This window comes from Cucurbita moschata, unplaced genomic scaffold (assembly GCF_002738365.1).
Source record: "Cucurbita moschata cultivar Rifu unplaced genomic scaffold, Cmos_1.0 Cmo_Scf00040, whole genome shotgun sequence".
In the NCBI taxonomy this organism is placed as follows: domain Eukaryota; kingdom Viridiplantae; phylum Streptophyta; class Magnoliopsida; order Cucurbitales; family Cucurbitaceae; genus Cucurbita; species Cucurbita moschata.
The window spans coordinates 1,011,449-1,027,611 of NW_019268556.1; the positions used below are offsets into that span (position 1 = coordinate 1,011,449).

At 35.7% G+C, this 16,163-nt stretch overlaps 2 protein-coding genes across 4 annotated transcripts; both read right to left on the bottom strand.

Annotated features, from left to right (window-relative positions):
• Positions 1-1,295: 1,295 nt before the first annotated feature.
• LOC111432673 (protein phosphatase methylesterase 1) lies at positions 1,296-11,816 on the bottom strand. Of its 3 annotated transcripts, none has more exons than XR_002708676.1 (14): positions 11,427-11,813; positions 10,432-10,516; positions 10,163-10,233; positions 9,325-9,439; positions 9,135-9,214; positions 7,625-7,709; positions 7,449-7,529; positions 4,950-5,044; positions 4,761-4,811; positions 3,490-3,570; positions 2,133-2,205; positions 1,970-2,047; positions 1,770-1,851; positions 1,296-1,684 (listed from the first exon to the last, which is right to left on the bottom strand). XR_002708676.1 is itself a non-coding variant. In XM_023069596.1 (14 exons), exons 1-14 carry the CDS (start codon positions 11,543-11,545, stop codon positions 1,619-1,621), a joined length of 1,185 nt encoding a protein of 394 aa, XP_022925364.1. In that variant the 5' UTR covers positions 11,546-11,816; the 3' UTR covers positions 1,296-1,618. The 3 variants fall into 3 exon arrangements, 2 of the variants coding, with proteins under 2 accessions (XP_022925364.1, XP_022925365.1); XM_023069596.1 differs by having other exon boundaries at positions 1,947-2,047; positions 11,427-11,816; XM_023069597.1 differs by lacking the exons at positions 10,432-10,516; positions 11,427-11,813 and having other exon boundaries at positions 1,947-2,047; positions 9,325-9,419.
• Positions 11,817-13,805: 1,989 nt separating this feature from the next.
• Positions 13,806-15,784, bottom strand: LOC111432674 (40S ribosomal protein S9-2-like). Its single transcript, XM_023069598.1, has 3 exons — positions 15,637-15,784; positions 14,800-15,181; positions 13,806-14,264 (listed from the first exon to the last, which is right to left on the bottom strand). Exons 1-3 carry the CDS (start codon positions 15,662-15,664, stop codon positions 14,081-14,083), a joined length of 594 nt encoding a protein of 197 aa, XP_022925366.1. The 5' UTR covers positions 15,665-15,784; the 3' UTR covers positions 13,806-14,080.
• Positions 15,785-16,163: the final 379 nt, after the last annotated feature.

Here is a 16,163-nt window from a genome sequence, read left to right on the forward strand (position 1 = left end):
CGAGCGACAAGAACAAGCCGAAGTCGTCCTATCTGCCTAGAAAAAGTCTCGAAGACTTTCTAATATTATCAAAATTAAGCTCCAGCCAACTTGACTTAACGACTACATCTAACTTCCTTCGCAAGATCTTAAACCTCTTTTCTAAATTTCATTTATAGCAACTGGAAGGAGCGTATAAATCAGAGCATTAGTTGAAGTTCCTTTCCACTTTTTGACAAGTGAAATAACGTTCAACAAACCTCGGTATATCCTTTCTAAGTCATGGAGGACTAAAAACAACGATTAGAGACCACCAAAATGGCTTGCTAAACCATTGGAATGTAGAGACCACCAAAATGGCTTGCTAAACCATTGGAATGTAAGTCTTTACTTTAGTAAGAGCTTCCAAACAAGTACGAGGGATACAAATCATTAGAGGGTATGCCTTTAGAGCCTTGAAATATGAAGATGAGACCTTATAGACATCTTTATCATGAACCATTAGAGACTTTTGAATCCCGCTTTTCTATCTGTCATCTGTCAACAGGTACTAGTTGTATCTGGTCAATCAGTACACACGATATCTGTGATGTCCTATGTTGGTTGGGGAGGAGAACACACCACCATTTATAAGGGTGTGGAAACCTTCCCCTAGTAGACGTGTTTTAAAACCTTGAGGGCGAGTCCGAAAGGGAAAGCCCAAAGAGGATAATATCTGCTAGCGGTGGATCCGGGTCGTTACAAATGGTATCAGAGCCAGACACCGGATGATGTGCCAGCCTTCTCGCTATTCCTCGAAGGGGGTAGACACGAGGCGGTGTGCCAATAAGGACGCTAGGCCCCAAAGGGGGGTGGATTTAGGAGCGGTCCCACATCGATTGGAGGAAGGAAAGAGTGCCAGCAAGGACGCTGGGCCCCGAAGGGGGATGGATTGTGATGTCCTACATTGGTTGGGGAGGATAACAAACCGGTGTGGAAACCTTCCCCTAATAGACGCGTTTTAAAATCTTGAGGGCGAGCTCGAAAGGGAAAGCCCAAAGAGGACAATATCTGCTAGCGGTGGATCTGGGTCATTACAATATCTGTCTATAAATAAATCAAGATCTTTTTCATTATGAGTAGTACATAATGTTTATCAGAAAGGAACTGAAAGACTATATCAGGACTAGCTCGACTCCACCCCTACCAAAGTCTGAGCCCAAAGTCTGAGCCCTTGGGGGTGGAGGTGAGCGTTAATACAGTTTCACACTAATCAATCAAAAAGAGTCTTAACAATAAAGAGACGGTTACCGTCCAAATGAAATGAACTTAGAACATAGGGGAAGGGAGCTTATAGTCCATTATAATAATATCCACACCTCAAATTTGTAGCTATATAAACAGATATGTTGTCTAATACATCATGGTTTATAGAGTTATCCAAAGTAGTGGCTTCACCAAAATTAATAATAGCCATATGAGTTATTCATCTCATTTACAGTCCTCCTTGGGGCATCACAGAACCCATACGACCTCATAAGAACACAATATCAGACCATTACCGTTCACACAAGTTCAGAAAACGAACTACAATCGACATCAATTCGTGCGAGTCGGGTAGATGATGCTTTAAGAAATGTACCTCTACTCAAAACTAGCTTTACTCCAAAGCAACTGCTATGTTTGGAACAACATCTTTACTCGTCATACCGACTTCGTTTCTAAGCTGCATTGTTAAAAAAAACGAACTTGGATTTTCCATTACTCACTCGTTCCTGCTTCGAAAGAAATTATTCGGAGAGATCAAATACCTGTAGGAGAAACTGCAAATGATCTTTTTCTCCGGTGTCCGTTTGAAGGTTGCTACTGCTGCGGTTTACGAAGTCCCGGTATCTGCAATATGAAGTTTACGTCATGAGGTTGGCGATTCTACGTAACAAGAAAACACTATGTACAGATGAAGCCTCTACTTTTTTCTTCCATTTACCCTAGATTGGAATTTGATACTAACCTCGACCCCATGCGGACCTATGCGGTTGCGGGAAATAAAATTTAGTATCAGATTCGAAAACTCATCCGGCACATCTTCCTGCACGGTTCAAACAATAATTATAGCTCACAGAACATGGTAGCAAGATGGAAGAAGAAATTTGTCAATTGAAACAAAGAAAAACCTGAATAGCATGGCCAGTATGTCTGACTACCACCATCTGGAACTTCCCTTGCATTTGACCAATTGTAAGTGTTCTGTCATAAAACATGGGACAGTTCTTTAGAACATCTACTTCAAAATTTAAGGTACTTTACTCTTTCAATAAGAAAGTAATTAACGAAAAGAAACGAGTAAAATAAGCCATCCGTTTTTTTATATCCACGAGTGTTTGGACCAACTTAGAGACATCTCGAATATTCTCATAGGATAGCCATGTGACCCTACAACATTTGATTGCTAAGATAACTCGTAGGATATTATATCCTACGTAAAGTCGACAAAAAGAAGCAACCCGATAATAAAGGGACTTCAATCAAACAAAATAAAACGTAACGAATAATTTCAGAAAGATCTCACACTAACGCCTAAAGAGAAACATGGAATCTCACAAGGGATCAAACATCAAAAGACTCCCTATCAACCCCTTCAAAAATTCTAATGTTTCTATTTTCATGGCCCTTTTTAACCATTAGGTTGACCCATGGTGGCTGAATAATCACATGTTTATCAATACAAATATTTGGAGAATGAAGGTAAAGTACAAAGATCTCCAAAAACCACCACAGGAATTCAGCACAAGCAACGTACATTTATTTACACATGTTCATACACACAATGTTCATTTTGGATCATAATCTCTTCTACTGTTAAAATACATTATTGCAGAGAATTTTCCTATTAAAAGACATTATGCAACTGGTCATTAATGAAATTATTGATCAAGGGGTAGCTTCAAGCATGCAAACTTCCTGTGTCTGCCTCATCCTCACCCTGCTCATTCTCCCTTTGTATATGTTAACTTAGATATGCCTCATCATCCATATTTGGATCTAAAAAGCTTTCTATTTTGTTCAATTGTTGATAGTGAAACCCGTTTTCTCTTGCTCGAGTCAAGGCGAATTAGTCCTTGCTCATTTTTGTAAATATCTTGAGTCTCTCCAAAGAAGTTTGAACTCTTCATTCGACACCTAGCTCACCAAAACAAAAGATTGCCAAAAACAGAAATCACTTGCTCTCTCAACTCAAAATTGTGCTCCATTTGTAAGAAAGCTTAGGAAGACGCAAAGCATATTATCACCTCTTTCCCCCCTTTTGTGATGATAAAATGGTCAAAGTTTTGAGGAACCTGAATCCTTTCCTTGATATACTAAGGATTTGTTGGTCAAGGTTTTTCAGGACATATTAAAAAACAAAGAAAGAATATTCCAAGATGGAAAAGAATAGGAAAAGAGTCAAACCAAAATATACAAGTACAATACATGATGGCTGATTACTGAAATAGACAAACTAAAACGGGTTTATAGGGCGTTTTTAATAACCTGTCCAATCTGTCAGTCCCAGCTAGAAGCAAAAGCTTTGGAACAGGACATGAAAGAAATTTTTCTGAAAGGCCCTCGTACCTGCAAGATTATTAACCAATTTACTTAATATAACATATGAAGAGGATATAAAAGCCAAAAGAAAGTCGAATGAATTTGACCAATAAGTTGCAAGTAATCAGAGAAAAACAATTAAAACAATAAGAATCTGAAGTAGAAGTATCTTCAGCCATTGTTAACTCGGTTTATGCATTCCCCATCCTCCCCACCTCCTAACTCCATACATGAACAAAAAAGAGAACGCTCTCGGATTTTCATAGGACAAATTCTAGCTCACCATTATTCCAGATGATAGCTATCATTTTTCATAAAGATTGCAGCAGGCTTTCGATCTAAGATATTTATTTGCATGTCGAAGATAAAGATCTGAATTTCAAAATCGAAGTCTTAATTGCCTCACATTCCCCCTCTTAGCCTTATAAAGTCTTACAAAAGGGTTGAATGAAGAAAAGAAAAGAGACAACCAGAATAACCAACTAGACTATAGACAAATTATTCACAATCATCACAATATACTTGAAAGATAAACTACATGACATAAAGAACATTGATGTTTGTACCCCATTCTATTAACCATCATATGTGTCAGTGTGTGTGCGCGCGAGCGCATGTGCATTTTTTTATAGTGGCCATTTTAACAATGACGTTCACAGCATGTTCATGCACAAGTGAACTTAGAATAACAGTGATGAGACAATCATTATAAAAATAATCAATAGATATTAACATATCATTTTGAAACAATGACTCCAGTGAGTTATATACAAAACCTATTCTTAGTAAATGTAGCATGCACAATAGGACTCAAGTTCCACCCAAACCTAGCAAGCTCTTTTTCGATAACTGATAGCGATACCTCTTCTCCAGTTTGGTAAAATTGTTATAAGACAGGACTTGAGCATAACCAGATAGTTTTATGAAGAGTCCTGTCCAGTTTTATGAAGGGTCCTATCTACTTAAATAATATTTCTAAAAAAAACTCGTATATGAGAATAGGAAGAGCACATATGTATCTTCTTGGGCAGCAAACTTAAAAATACAATTATATAATGTTTTCCCCTCTTTCCTGAATACTCAAATTTGAATTCCAAGAGAAGACAAAAAGAAAGGGGAAAGAGGGAGGGTTGGTAACTGCAAATCATACATAACATCATAAGGACTGATTAAAATGTGGTTGCAGAACAAGTAATCACAGATTTTCATTTTCATACCAGCTTTTCCAATATTGTTCCGTTTGTTCCAGTTTTGCTCGGTAAGTATAGCTGCACCAGAAATTCAGATATTTCACGGACACAGGACTAAGAACTGAGCAGTTGATGAAATCGGCTAATCAAGAAGGAAAATATGAACAAGCTTTTAGCATACAACTGGATGAACAATATAATTGACAAGTGACCAACCATTTCTTTGAATCATCATATGTAAGTGTAGAGGGAATTGATACACGGGCAGAGTCAACATTCCTCAAAGAACCTGCTTTTACACTCCATTCAATCTACAGATTCATGCAGTTTTTTTAAATTGGTTAATAGGCCAAACTCTACTAAAATAAGATAATGAAGAGAAGACATCATTTAATAGAAGAATATGGCAGATGAAAATGTGATAGTTCACCTATGGTTCAAAGGCTCCGTCAGATGAGAAAGGCATTTATTTAACATGAAATCTCCTATTCGTGATATTAAACAATTTGTTGCATGACCATTTAATAAATAATATCAGATAACTAACGTAGATAAACAAATCCAGTAGATAAATGAAATCAGTAAAGATCCAAAACCATAAAAATAGGGGAAAAAACATTTATATCAATTTTTTCCTATAGGTGAGTATTAGCCTTTAATCCTTGACAACATTCACCAAGTAACAAAACACCAATGTCTAGAGAAAAAAAAAACATCCAACTAGAGGCTGCTGGTGAAGTACCACTATTAAAATTATGATTTATGCAATTAAAAGCATAATATACATTACTTATTATTTCTCCTTGTTCCTTGCTCCTAATAAGGTTACTAAATCCGTATCCCAAAATGCTCCCCCCCTCTTCTACGCTCTCCGTCCCTTCCTTTTTTCCCCTTGCTGCAACCAAATCCTTTTCTTCAGTTTCTTCATTAAGGATTCCTTCAGCCTTCCTCCAATTCTTTCTAATTATTTTCTTCTTCTAAGACAAGTATTTTTCATTTTTGCATTAGCCGTCAGATGGAAAGCTGTTGTAGTATTGCCAATAAATCCTTTTTTTGTTTCATTTGCTCACGGGTTTTACTTTTGGAAGAAAGAAAAAAGTGTCTCAATTTTGTTAAACTTCATTGGAATACTTTATTACGGCTGGAATAATCCCTTGCCACTCATTGAAATTGTCCTTTCAATGTCAAGTTAAGCAGGCTGATGGATGTCGAAAATGGATGTTCTAGAATCTTTAAAAAAATTTACCATTTTGGATGGTTTATAGAGATTTCTTCCTGTTTAATGGTGGTGCAAAAACAAATCCATTTTGGTTCCAGCTGGGTTACTAAAAACAGGATGGTATGCCTTCTGGGAAATGTTAAGCGAATTTCTTCGGAACCCCAAGGGGAGGACTTTTAAGCTTCTTTTGTCAAAAAGGATTGGGAGCATCTTCTACAAGTTTTAGGCAGTTTAAACTCTTATCCCCCAACAACCATTTTGTCCTCACTTCTTTAGATCCAGTTTTTGGTTTAACAAGAGTTATTCACTCAACAAAGGACTCTCCATCTTGTAGTGACGTTGCTAAGATTGACTAAAGGTAAGTTTGAGTAGTGTGGAATAAGTCTTAGTGGATTTCAATATGGAGATTGATGTTCTTGAAGATTCATTTTCAAAAGCTTTTGACTTATTATTTCGAGATTGGGACAAGAAGACTCCTCCTATATCTTCATCCTTCATTCATGTTGGCAAAATTTTCTCCGTTTATAGAAGCCTGTGGTCTTGAGTTTCGTGAAATTCCTCCTTTGCCTCAAGAAGGAACTTGTGTTATGGTTTAGCTTTGCAATGTTTTGTATCTTCTCTGAGATATTTGGATTGACTTGCATGAGGTGGTTTTTTATTTCTTTGCTGGTGATGGTTTGCCCGAAGCTCCTTTCAATGGGTTAATAGTTCTTGCGAAGTTGAAAATTTTTTCAAGGTTGTGTTATGATGTGTTTTAGAAGGTTTTTTGTTGGTTGGTGATTCATTTTTTGTTTTCTTTGGAAAATTTAAATTAACTACTCTTTGGTGGAGGCCTTATCCAAAGTCTCATCATTCATTTGCAAGCTCTCTAAGTCTTTCAGACGAAGTTTCTGGAGAAGTTCTGGATTCTTTAAATATTTATTTACTTTCATGGCTAATTTCTATTTGGTTGTATTTGCTGCTGCTAATTTCATGGCTAATTTCTTTTTCATTCCCTTTGGAGTTTGTATCCCTTGACCCTTTATTCTCTTCATTATATCAATGAGAAGTTGTTTCTTGTTAAAAAAACATAATTTATATTTGTCTACGAATACAATATACCCTATAGGTAGATGGAAGTACATTTATGTTCTTGAAGCATTCTTTTATCAGCTTTCCTTGATCAATTAAAAACACTTTTTTCTAATATAAAATTATATGAAATAGACGATAACTCATCAACACTTGAACTATTGAGTTCATTTCTAAATCTTAGACTTTTGATTGGTAAATTTGTTACTTAAGATTTCTACCCATGAACTATTTCATTTAGTTCATTATTAAATTTTATAATTCAAATAGAACAAAGTCATTCCGTCAGACAGAAGAAAACTTGTAAAAAAAGACAAATGTCCCAAGGACTATAATAAAGCTAAAAAATAAGCACCACCTTGGAGAAACAAGAAACATCACTAAAAATATATGTATATTGTTGCAGGCCAAGGATAATAGCGTACCGCTTTCTCAATGCTAGGAAAATGTTGCATCCTGTTGGATAATATTTTTTGCATATGAATCAATGAAGCCATGGCAGTTCCCTAAATCCAAAAAGTTGCAGGGAGCTGAAAATTGCTTAAAAAATATGATTTATAATTCATTATGATTCTGGAAATACCAACAACAGTAAACATACCTCCACAACGTCCACAACCACTAAACCAGCCAGGCTAGGTAATGCTCTCTTCGCAGCAACATGTACAGCAACTGAACCTCCCATACTATTTAAATCATTCCAATGAGCATATAAAATTTAATGAAAATTGGGAGCAGAATTGGCACAACTTAAACTATAAATAGAATTTAAAGATGATAACAAGTTTTTTTTATTTTACAAAAGGAACAATAGATGTACTGTAGAGATGCGCCTTAGTCTATCCACCCAAATAGCACTCGTATCAACAAAGTGGGCAATAAAAAAAAAGCAACTACCAAGCTGTTCAGAAATTAATTAGATAAATTGATATTAGTACCATCATATTAAATGATCAATACAGAGTTCTGTACAATGTACAAAGAACTGTTAGTAAACATCCCAAACTCTGCATTCTTCATGTAACCATTAAGAAAGTACATGATCTAAGCGATAATAAGGATCACAACTGTGACATGGATCCACGTGTGATGCCTAGCTGAAGATCGATTCTTAGCTTCAATTTTTTTTATTCTAGTTTTCATTCTAGACTATTAACACCCATGAAATATAAAACTGTGACAGATTTTTTTTTTTTTGGGGGGGGGGGAAGAAACCATGCTTTTATTGAGAAAAGGTGAAACAATAAACAGAGAATACAAAAGAAAAAAAAAAGAACCCAAGAAGAGTCCAATTAACACAAGAAAGGACTCTAGTTGAGCAAACTAAGGTCTAAAGGAAAATCACAAAAAATCTAACACGCGGAGACCAAAAGAAAAGCATGAAATCTAATAAGGGACACATAACCCCCCATAGTCTTCCAATTCCTCTAAAATAATATTATTTCCCTCCAAAGTCCCCATAAATAGCACAAAGACAAGCAAACCAAAGCCTGCTACCCTTATCCCGTAAGGGGGTGTGGAAAAGACACTCTTCTAGCAAATCTCTGCAATCCTTGGGCAGGTCATAATGAGGGAAACTGTGACAAAACCTTATACCTTCTTTAATCACTATCAATGATTCCCTGAGTTTGGTCATCTAGACATATTGTTTGGGACATCAAGAGCAAACATTGCACTAGGTATTTTCGGAAATCTTTTATTTGAACATCTCATGAGTTTAGCAAGAGTGGAGAAGAGAACCGATCTAATCTGTTTATTCATTTACCCTACAGCCAAATGTTGTGGAACTCTCTCTTCAAAGAATTTGATAATCCCTCTTCAACCTTCGGGAGAATGGGTCATGAAGCAACCAAAGAGTTTTATGAAAGAAATAGAGATTGGTAAATGATCACGGTGCTAGATACATTCACTGCCTCATCCTGTGATCACTGTCAGACTTGTTTTGTAACTATAGTCCTTTTGCAGCAATCCAAAATGGAAAGGTTTCTTATAAGCTCATAACCTTTTGGGTCTTTCTGTACACTTTTCATTCTGGTCATAAAAAAAAATTGTTTTGCACTTTATACTTTTTCTAGGGACAAGACTAGCTAGCTAACTAAAAGATACACTACCTGTGACCAACAAGCACAATTGCAGGAGGGGAATCTCCAAACATGGTCTTTATAACTGCCAAAACATCATTGCACATAGTCTGCAAATTTAATGAAAAAAACTTCATAAGTGGCAAACAAGTTCCCAGCACAGTAGAAAATTTATGAACTAAAGATGGCTAAACAATCATTGAAAATTCCATATCAGTACCTCAACTGATAAGTCAAGATCATTCTCAGAAGATGATTTTCCATGTCCTCTGAAGTCCATTGCAACTACTCTAGCCTTTTCCTTTATTATACCAGCTGATAGAGCAAAAGAAAGCCTAGTGAAATAATTTTTGACAATTAGCCAGGTAAGAGAATTATATTACAAATTTAATGCATATTATTGCCAGAAATGTGTAAACGAATACTGAAAACAAAAGGAAAAATAAAATAAATATCGACATTTAACTGATATAATATACGATGCATATTACTGGAAATATGGAAAAGGGATCCACCAAAACACAGAAGACTAGATTTGGAAAAATTAGGATAACAACTTAGGATACCCACTTGAAAGACATAACTGAAGCAAACATATGTCTAAAACTTAAGAAATTTTAACTTTATTCAGGATGCTTCTCACCAAACAAAAACATTTAATGTAAGCAATTTTTGTCATGGTCAAATTAGATGGTTGAAATCATTCTCAGACTTACCTAGGAAATTGGGTCTTAAGTCTCAAGTTAAAACAATCAACATCATTTAATGGCCAAAACAAGATAAAAATGTAGATCTAACAATCCATGAAGTGAAGATACTTTTTTTTTTTCCTTAAATGGTGTCGTTACTTAATTTAGAAAATCTAGGAAATAAGCTGTGAATCATAATTCCAATATGTAATGTATAGTTATTAGCTAACCATCTACTTCCAGAAGTGGCACTAGCAGTTAGATTAAGCCAAAGCTGTGGTGCTTACAAACATGGGTGTCCATGTACTTTAAAGCCCAGACAATTTAAAACAAAGAAAAATTAGGAGTAAGAGAGAAATAATCACACACCCAGAATAGCCCCCTCCATGCAGACAAAATACAACTGGTCCTTCTTTTCCCGCTGTATAGACATGGAAGACCTGAAAGGATGATGCATATTAGGCAAAAAAGAGCAATTCCTTGAAAGCTCACTTCTATCTTCGCATGTATACTTGTATGCAAGTGTTCGTGTGTGTGTTTGTGTTTGTCTGAGTGTGTGCACTTCTCAATGAACAAATAAGAAGGCATCCAAAAGAAAGGGACTCTAGTCAAGAACTCTGGAGTGAATTAATATTAACCTCGTTTGAGTTTGGAATGGAAATATCCTCCTCTTGGTCAAAATATCCAAGCCAATCTAGGGGCAAATACTTCTGTGAAGAATTCCTACAAGACAACATAGAATCAAAAACGAAATCCAAACACCATAATAAAAATATATATCACCTTTATACCAACCAGCCCAACATGAGCTTCATGCATTCAAATAAAATAGCAGTGAAAATGATTACATGACGTTGTAAGTTGTCACGTATTGTCATAACTCTCATTTAGTTCATAACCCTAGCTGGTTCATTCTCATTTATTCTAGTTATTAACTCTCATTTAGTTCATAACCATTTTGTTTCATATTTCTCATTTATTTGGTTCATGTATGAGAATTAGTATTGCTATGTCTACATAAAAGCAATTTTTTTTTTTTTTGTTAGGAGTAACCGAATGATAGAGAGAAAGAATCTTGTTCTCCACAAGAAAAGGTAAACATATCAAGATGAAAAAAGCTCTGTTCTTGTCAAACTTTTACACACATTAATAACTAAAATTTTGTATTGAAAGAAAGGAACGTGGTATAGGAAGTGAAGAAGAAACCCACTGACACTCATTGGTATAAGAACATTTCAGATTCTTTCCACCAAATTGATTTTAGAGATTTTTTTTATGGAAAAAAAAACCTTCCGCTGTATTTCAGTCTGCAGTTTGTTTCCAATATATAACCAAAAACATGTTTCTACAAATCTGTCAAAAGATGCTCCATGCATTCACCACGGCATGATTCCCGTCATGAAAACAAATAATTCTTTGGGCTTCAAAGGAGTTACAAGAATTCGAAATAAGGAGCTTCAATCAAAAAAAATGAAGGCATTTTATATTTTTTCTGTAATAAAAGATGTAGCGATTCAGTTCTAAGCAATTCAGCAGAAATGAAAGGTTGGTTAGAACATGCAGACATTCTGAAAACATAGTGCGGCAACGAGGGAATGAGAAAAGGGAGGCAGCGGAAAATTCGAGATCTTACAGAGTCGGAGGACGACTAGGCTTGGAGGCGAAAACCGATTTCTGATTCTCCTGTGGTTGTGCTTGATCTTCTGAAACATCTTCGGGAAGGGAACCGAGGTGAGAAGATGATGATTCCATTGATCGATTGATTGCTTGCTTGCTTGCTTCAAGATGAATCGATTGCTCGGTTTAACAAAATCCAAACGACAGGTAGGGAATGTATTCCAGATTGGTGAGTACAGAAATTAGAGGACGAAGGAGGAAGAAAAAGAGAAGTAAACAGACCGGAGATTCGGCCGCCGTCGGATGCTTACAGTTGGGCCGTTCACCGGCCGGCTAAGCCCAGCCCACTGCGTGATAATGGCACATTGGGCTCTTCCGTGGGGATTTTGGAAAATTTTGTTCAATTAACGTTGAAAGGGTGTTTGGGGTGTGGTTTTAATTGTTTTTACTATGTTTATAAATTAGAAAATAGTTGAAGTATATATCTATATATATATATATATGAATGTTCAATGGCGGGTGTCGATTTTGGAGGAAACCCGACACTAGAAACTAACCGATGGTGGGTTTTGGAAGGGTGTTTGCAAACGATTTTAGTAGCTCCGAATCAAAATTAATAATAACTTATTCTCCAAAAAGTATAACCTCGTATCATTGTATTTGAGAACAATATCATGAATGTGTCTCATACTTCTTTCGGTGTTTTGTCATCCCAAATGTGCTCTAACATCTCTCCTCTGGTTTTCAAGACAAATATTGTTTTGTTTGTTTGTCTTGTCATCCAAAATGTGCTCTAATGTCTCTTCTTTGGTTGTGGTTTTCAAGGCAAACATTGTTTTGTTTGCTTGTCTTGTCATCCCAAATATGCTTTAACATCTTTTCCCTGATTACAGTTTTCCAGGCAAACATCTTGTCATCCCAAATGTGCTTTAACATCTTTTCTCTGATTATAATTTTCCAGGCAAACATTGTTTTGTTTGCTTGTCTTGTCATCCCAAATATGCTTTAACATCTTTTCCCTGATTACAGTTTTCCAGGCAAACATCTTGTCATCCAAAATGTGCTTTAACATCTTTTCTCTGATTATAATTTTCCAGGCAAACATTGTTTTGTTTGCTTGTCTTGTTATCCCAAATGTACTCTAACATTTCTTCTCTGATTGAGGTTTTCAAGGCAAACATTATTTTGTTTACTTGTCTTGTCATCTCAAATATGCTTTAAGATCTCATCTCTAATTGATTGTGGTTTTCAAGGCAAACAAAACTCCCAAATGTGCTCTTAACATTTCCTCTTTGATTGACTGTAGTTTTCAAGGCCAACATGTTTTGTTTGCTTGTCTTGTTCCTCCATTTGCGTAGAACAACACTAGAATCCTTCGTTGACGGCATAGTTTCACTCCCGCCAACGACCTTCCAAAGGTCTTGTTCTTGTAAATAAGACGGCATAGTTTCACTCCCGCCAACAACCTTCCAAAGGTCTTGTTCTTGTAAATAAGACTGCACGTACAACTATAATTTCTTAATTCTTCACAAACTATTTGAACTATTTGGAAAATTAATTCTTTCCAAACTATTTGAAAATCACCCACCGTCTTGGCTATATTGCAATAATACCAAACAAGCTTCTATATCTCGCAATAATACCAAACAAGCTTCTATATCGGAATAATACAAAACAAGCTTTTTTGACAAAAAAAAACTTTCTAGAGTCATAGAATCTTTTGTTATCTCTTGTGGATTGGTGTTAATAAAAGATGAAGTATTTACCACAAAGGGTTGTTTTCAACAATCTTATCTAATCTTTTTAAATTTTTAATTCAGACTATTGATTGCCGAGCAAGAATATGCCATATTTTTTAATCTTTGAAAGATTAGAGAAGAAAATAACATATTTCGACATTTAATTACTTAATCAAAAGGGTCATTTTGATGTAATATTTACAAATTATACAAACAAAAAAGGTATATTAGTCATTTGGATTATATAAAATTGATATTGCTATTTCTTTCAAAAAAAAAAATTTTTTTTTTGACAAACTAAGAAGTTTGGAAGACATTTTTTTTGAAGATACAATACTAAAAATTGTAACTTTTAAAGAAGCTTATTAGGTCGATAACATATAACTCAAAATGAGCGACTTATACCAAATAATGAATTTGCATCAACCAGTCTTTTCAACGATCGAATCGATATCTTTGTTACCATCATAGAATACATCAAGATGTTCATCGAAATCTACTTGAATTGAAAATTTATCAGGTCACATCCCTATACCCTTTTATGAAGCTCTTGTACATCTTTAATAAGAATTCAAGAACTCATGAGCCTTAGAATTACAAAGCCTATCAATGGATCAAATGAACTAAAATAATTCATAGTGCATAAAAATGTTTAGGAAAAAAGTGAGTCCTTCACATGATCAAGTATCGATTAATGAAAACTGTGACAACTTAAAAAACCAAATAGGTTATGATCAAGTCGCCGCCATAACCAAAAAAAAACAAACAAGTTCTCTAATTCCAAAATATTTAAAGCAAAACTTCTAAAAGGAGGTAACATTCTCTTTCAAATATAGTGATAGATAAGGTTTATAGATTGAGGCTGATCTCAGTACCTGAGATCCTCAGCTAATCATTTTCATCTCGGATAATCATTTTTTTCGTCAATAACTCAATCCTCGTCTTCTTCATCACCGTCGCCTCCAGCAGCCTTCTTTGCAGCTGCCTTCTGGTTCTTTCGCTTCACCCTTCCAGGACGGCCACCTCCAAACGGACTCGTGAGTGAGAAGTCTATGTGCTTCTGGGAATCGACCCGCACCATGAAAGAAGGGATGTTGACCACCTGCCTTCCGACCCTAAGGATAAAATGTGACAGATGAAATTATTAATGTCCAGTACTTTACATCCAACAAACATATATCAACGTATAAGAACTTCGTATTAATGTCCAGTACTTTACATATACATATATCAATGTATAAGAACTTAATTAACTAAAAAAAACGACATTGAAGTGACTCTACACTTCTCAAGTCTTTAAAATTCTTTTAGATCATCATCACTTGAGCTAAAAGTGATCCACAAATATGTAGCTAAAAACCTTTTTCTAGTGAGGATTTGAACTTCCAACATTTAAGTAAAAAACAAAATATGTGGAGTTATGCAGTTTTGGCTTGCGAGTGCTTTTGGCTCTTTCCCAAAGAATTTTATGTGTTATATCTAAACGAAAGCAGCATAGCAACATTCAATTCTCAGAAAATAAATATGATATCTGTAAGAGTTGATCATCAAGCACTAAGAATTTTACAAAACAACGAAAAGTAATCAAAATAGCTAATGGAAGAATAAAGAATGTTATGGGTATGGAAAAGGATAATGAAGGCATACTACCTTATATGCTTCTGCCTGATGAGCACTCTAGCATGATGGATAGACTTTGCCATACCAGACTTGAACACGAGAGTTTGGAGACGACGCTCAAGGAAATTCTCCACAGTAAGGGCCAAGACATAATCGAGCTTGTTCTGACTCTCATCCAAAAGACCATACCTGTTCATCCTCCTAAGAAGAGCCTCTCCCTCAAATATCCTACGCGGGTTCTTTTCATCAAGTGTTAAGAGCATACGAGCATTGTTTCGGATTCGGCTCAATGCATATTGAACCCTCCATAACTCCCTCTTACAACGAAGCCCATATTCTCCAACCAATTTCAACTCGGCATCCAGACGCTCCTTCTCATAAGGACGTCGGGGTTTCTTGAATGTCTTCCCATCTACATACAGATAAAACCCACACATCAATTATCTTAGCTCTAAATAAAAACACCAAGAAGAAGCATCGTTTATTTTCTGAAGTTTTTGCGAAAGACGAACTACGCCATTTCTTAATCTCCATAAGATGCAAAGAACAAAATTTCAAAAAAGAAAAAAAAAAAACCCTAAGAGATTATTATCGAGCATCATATTCCCTTAAATCCAACGTCACCGATTCTACATCAAGTGATACTTACATCAGCAGCTCAAAAGGAGCTGTAAAAATCATTTAAAACATTTAAATCCTTGGAAATTTCCAGCAATACCGATCAAAAAAGCAGCAAAACATGTGCGAAACACAATCGGAGAGTCCAATGAAGAAATTACGAACAAGAAAAGCACTAGAGAAACGGAAGTTGGAAAATTGAGAATGAAAACAAAATCATTCAAGGAAAAGTAAGAGATTCATGCTTACAGTTCCTATAGAAGGAGACGTGCACCATGATCCCTTCTCTGCAACGGCTTCACTTACAGAATGATCTTGAATGCCACAGAGAGGGAAGAGAAGTAGCTGAAGAAGCAAAAGAGAGTAAGAGCAGCGGCTAGGGTTTTAGCGATATAGTCCCGTTTTGTCTTAAATAAACTGGAGCTGGGCCGTAGGTGGGATGGGCCGGGCCGTAAGTAGGATGGGCTGGGCCGCTGGAGCAATAAGAATTGGGCCTGACATTACTAAGTAAATAGGCCCTTTTGTAGAACCTATTTTCGAAAATGTAAAATTGTGACCCATAGCTACAATTAAATAACTACGCATAAACTAACAATAATAAAATTAAAATTAAAAATAAATAATAAATAAATATTCTAAAAATATTGGTTCAAGGGTGTTTGTGGGTTCGGTTAGGTCGAGTTTGGATATTGTTAAACCTAATTCAATTGTTTCAATTTAAACAGACGTTATTAAATAATGAGCTCAATCCAACCCGGGATTGTTTGGGTCATTTA

Bases quoted from the DNA above. Each gene is read 5' to 3' on its own strand.
- LOC111432673 (XM_023069596.1), bottom strand. From the start codon at position 11,545: ATGGAATCATCATCTTCTCACCTCGGTTCCCTTCCCGAAGATGTTTCA. The intron at 7,530-7,624 runs GTATGTTTACTG...TTTTGGATTTAG, and splicing joins TGGTTGTGGACGTTGTGGAG to GGAACTGCCATGGCTTCATT. The intron at 2,048-2,132 runs GTTTTTCTTTGT...TGAACCGTGCAG, and splicing joins ATACTGGCCATGCTATTCAG to GAAGATGTGCCGGATGAGTT.
- LOC111432674 (XM_023069598.1), bottom strand. From the start codon at position 15,664: ATGGTGCACGTCTCCTTCTATAGGAACT. The intron at 15,182-15,636 runs GTAAGCATGAAT...ATCTGTATGTAG, and splicing joins CGTCTCCTTCTATAGGAACT to ATGGGAAGACATTCAAGAAA. The intron at 14,265-14,799 runs GTAGTATGCCTT...TTTTATCCTTAG, and splicing joins ATCAGGCAGAAGCATATAAG to GGTCGGAAGGCAGGTGGTCA.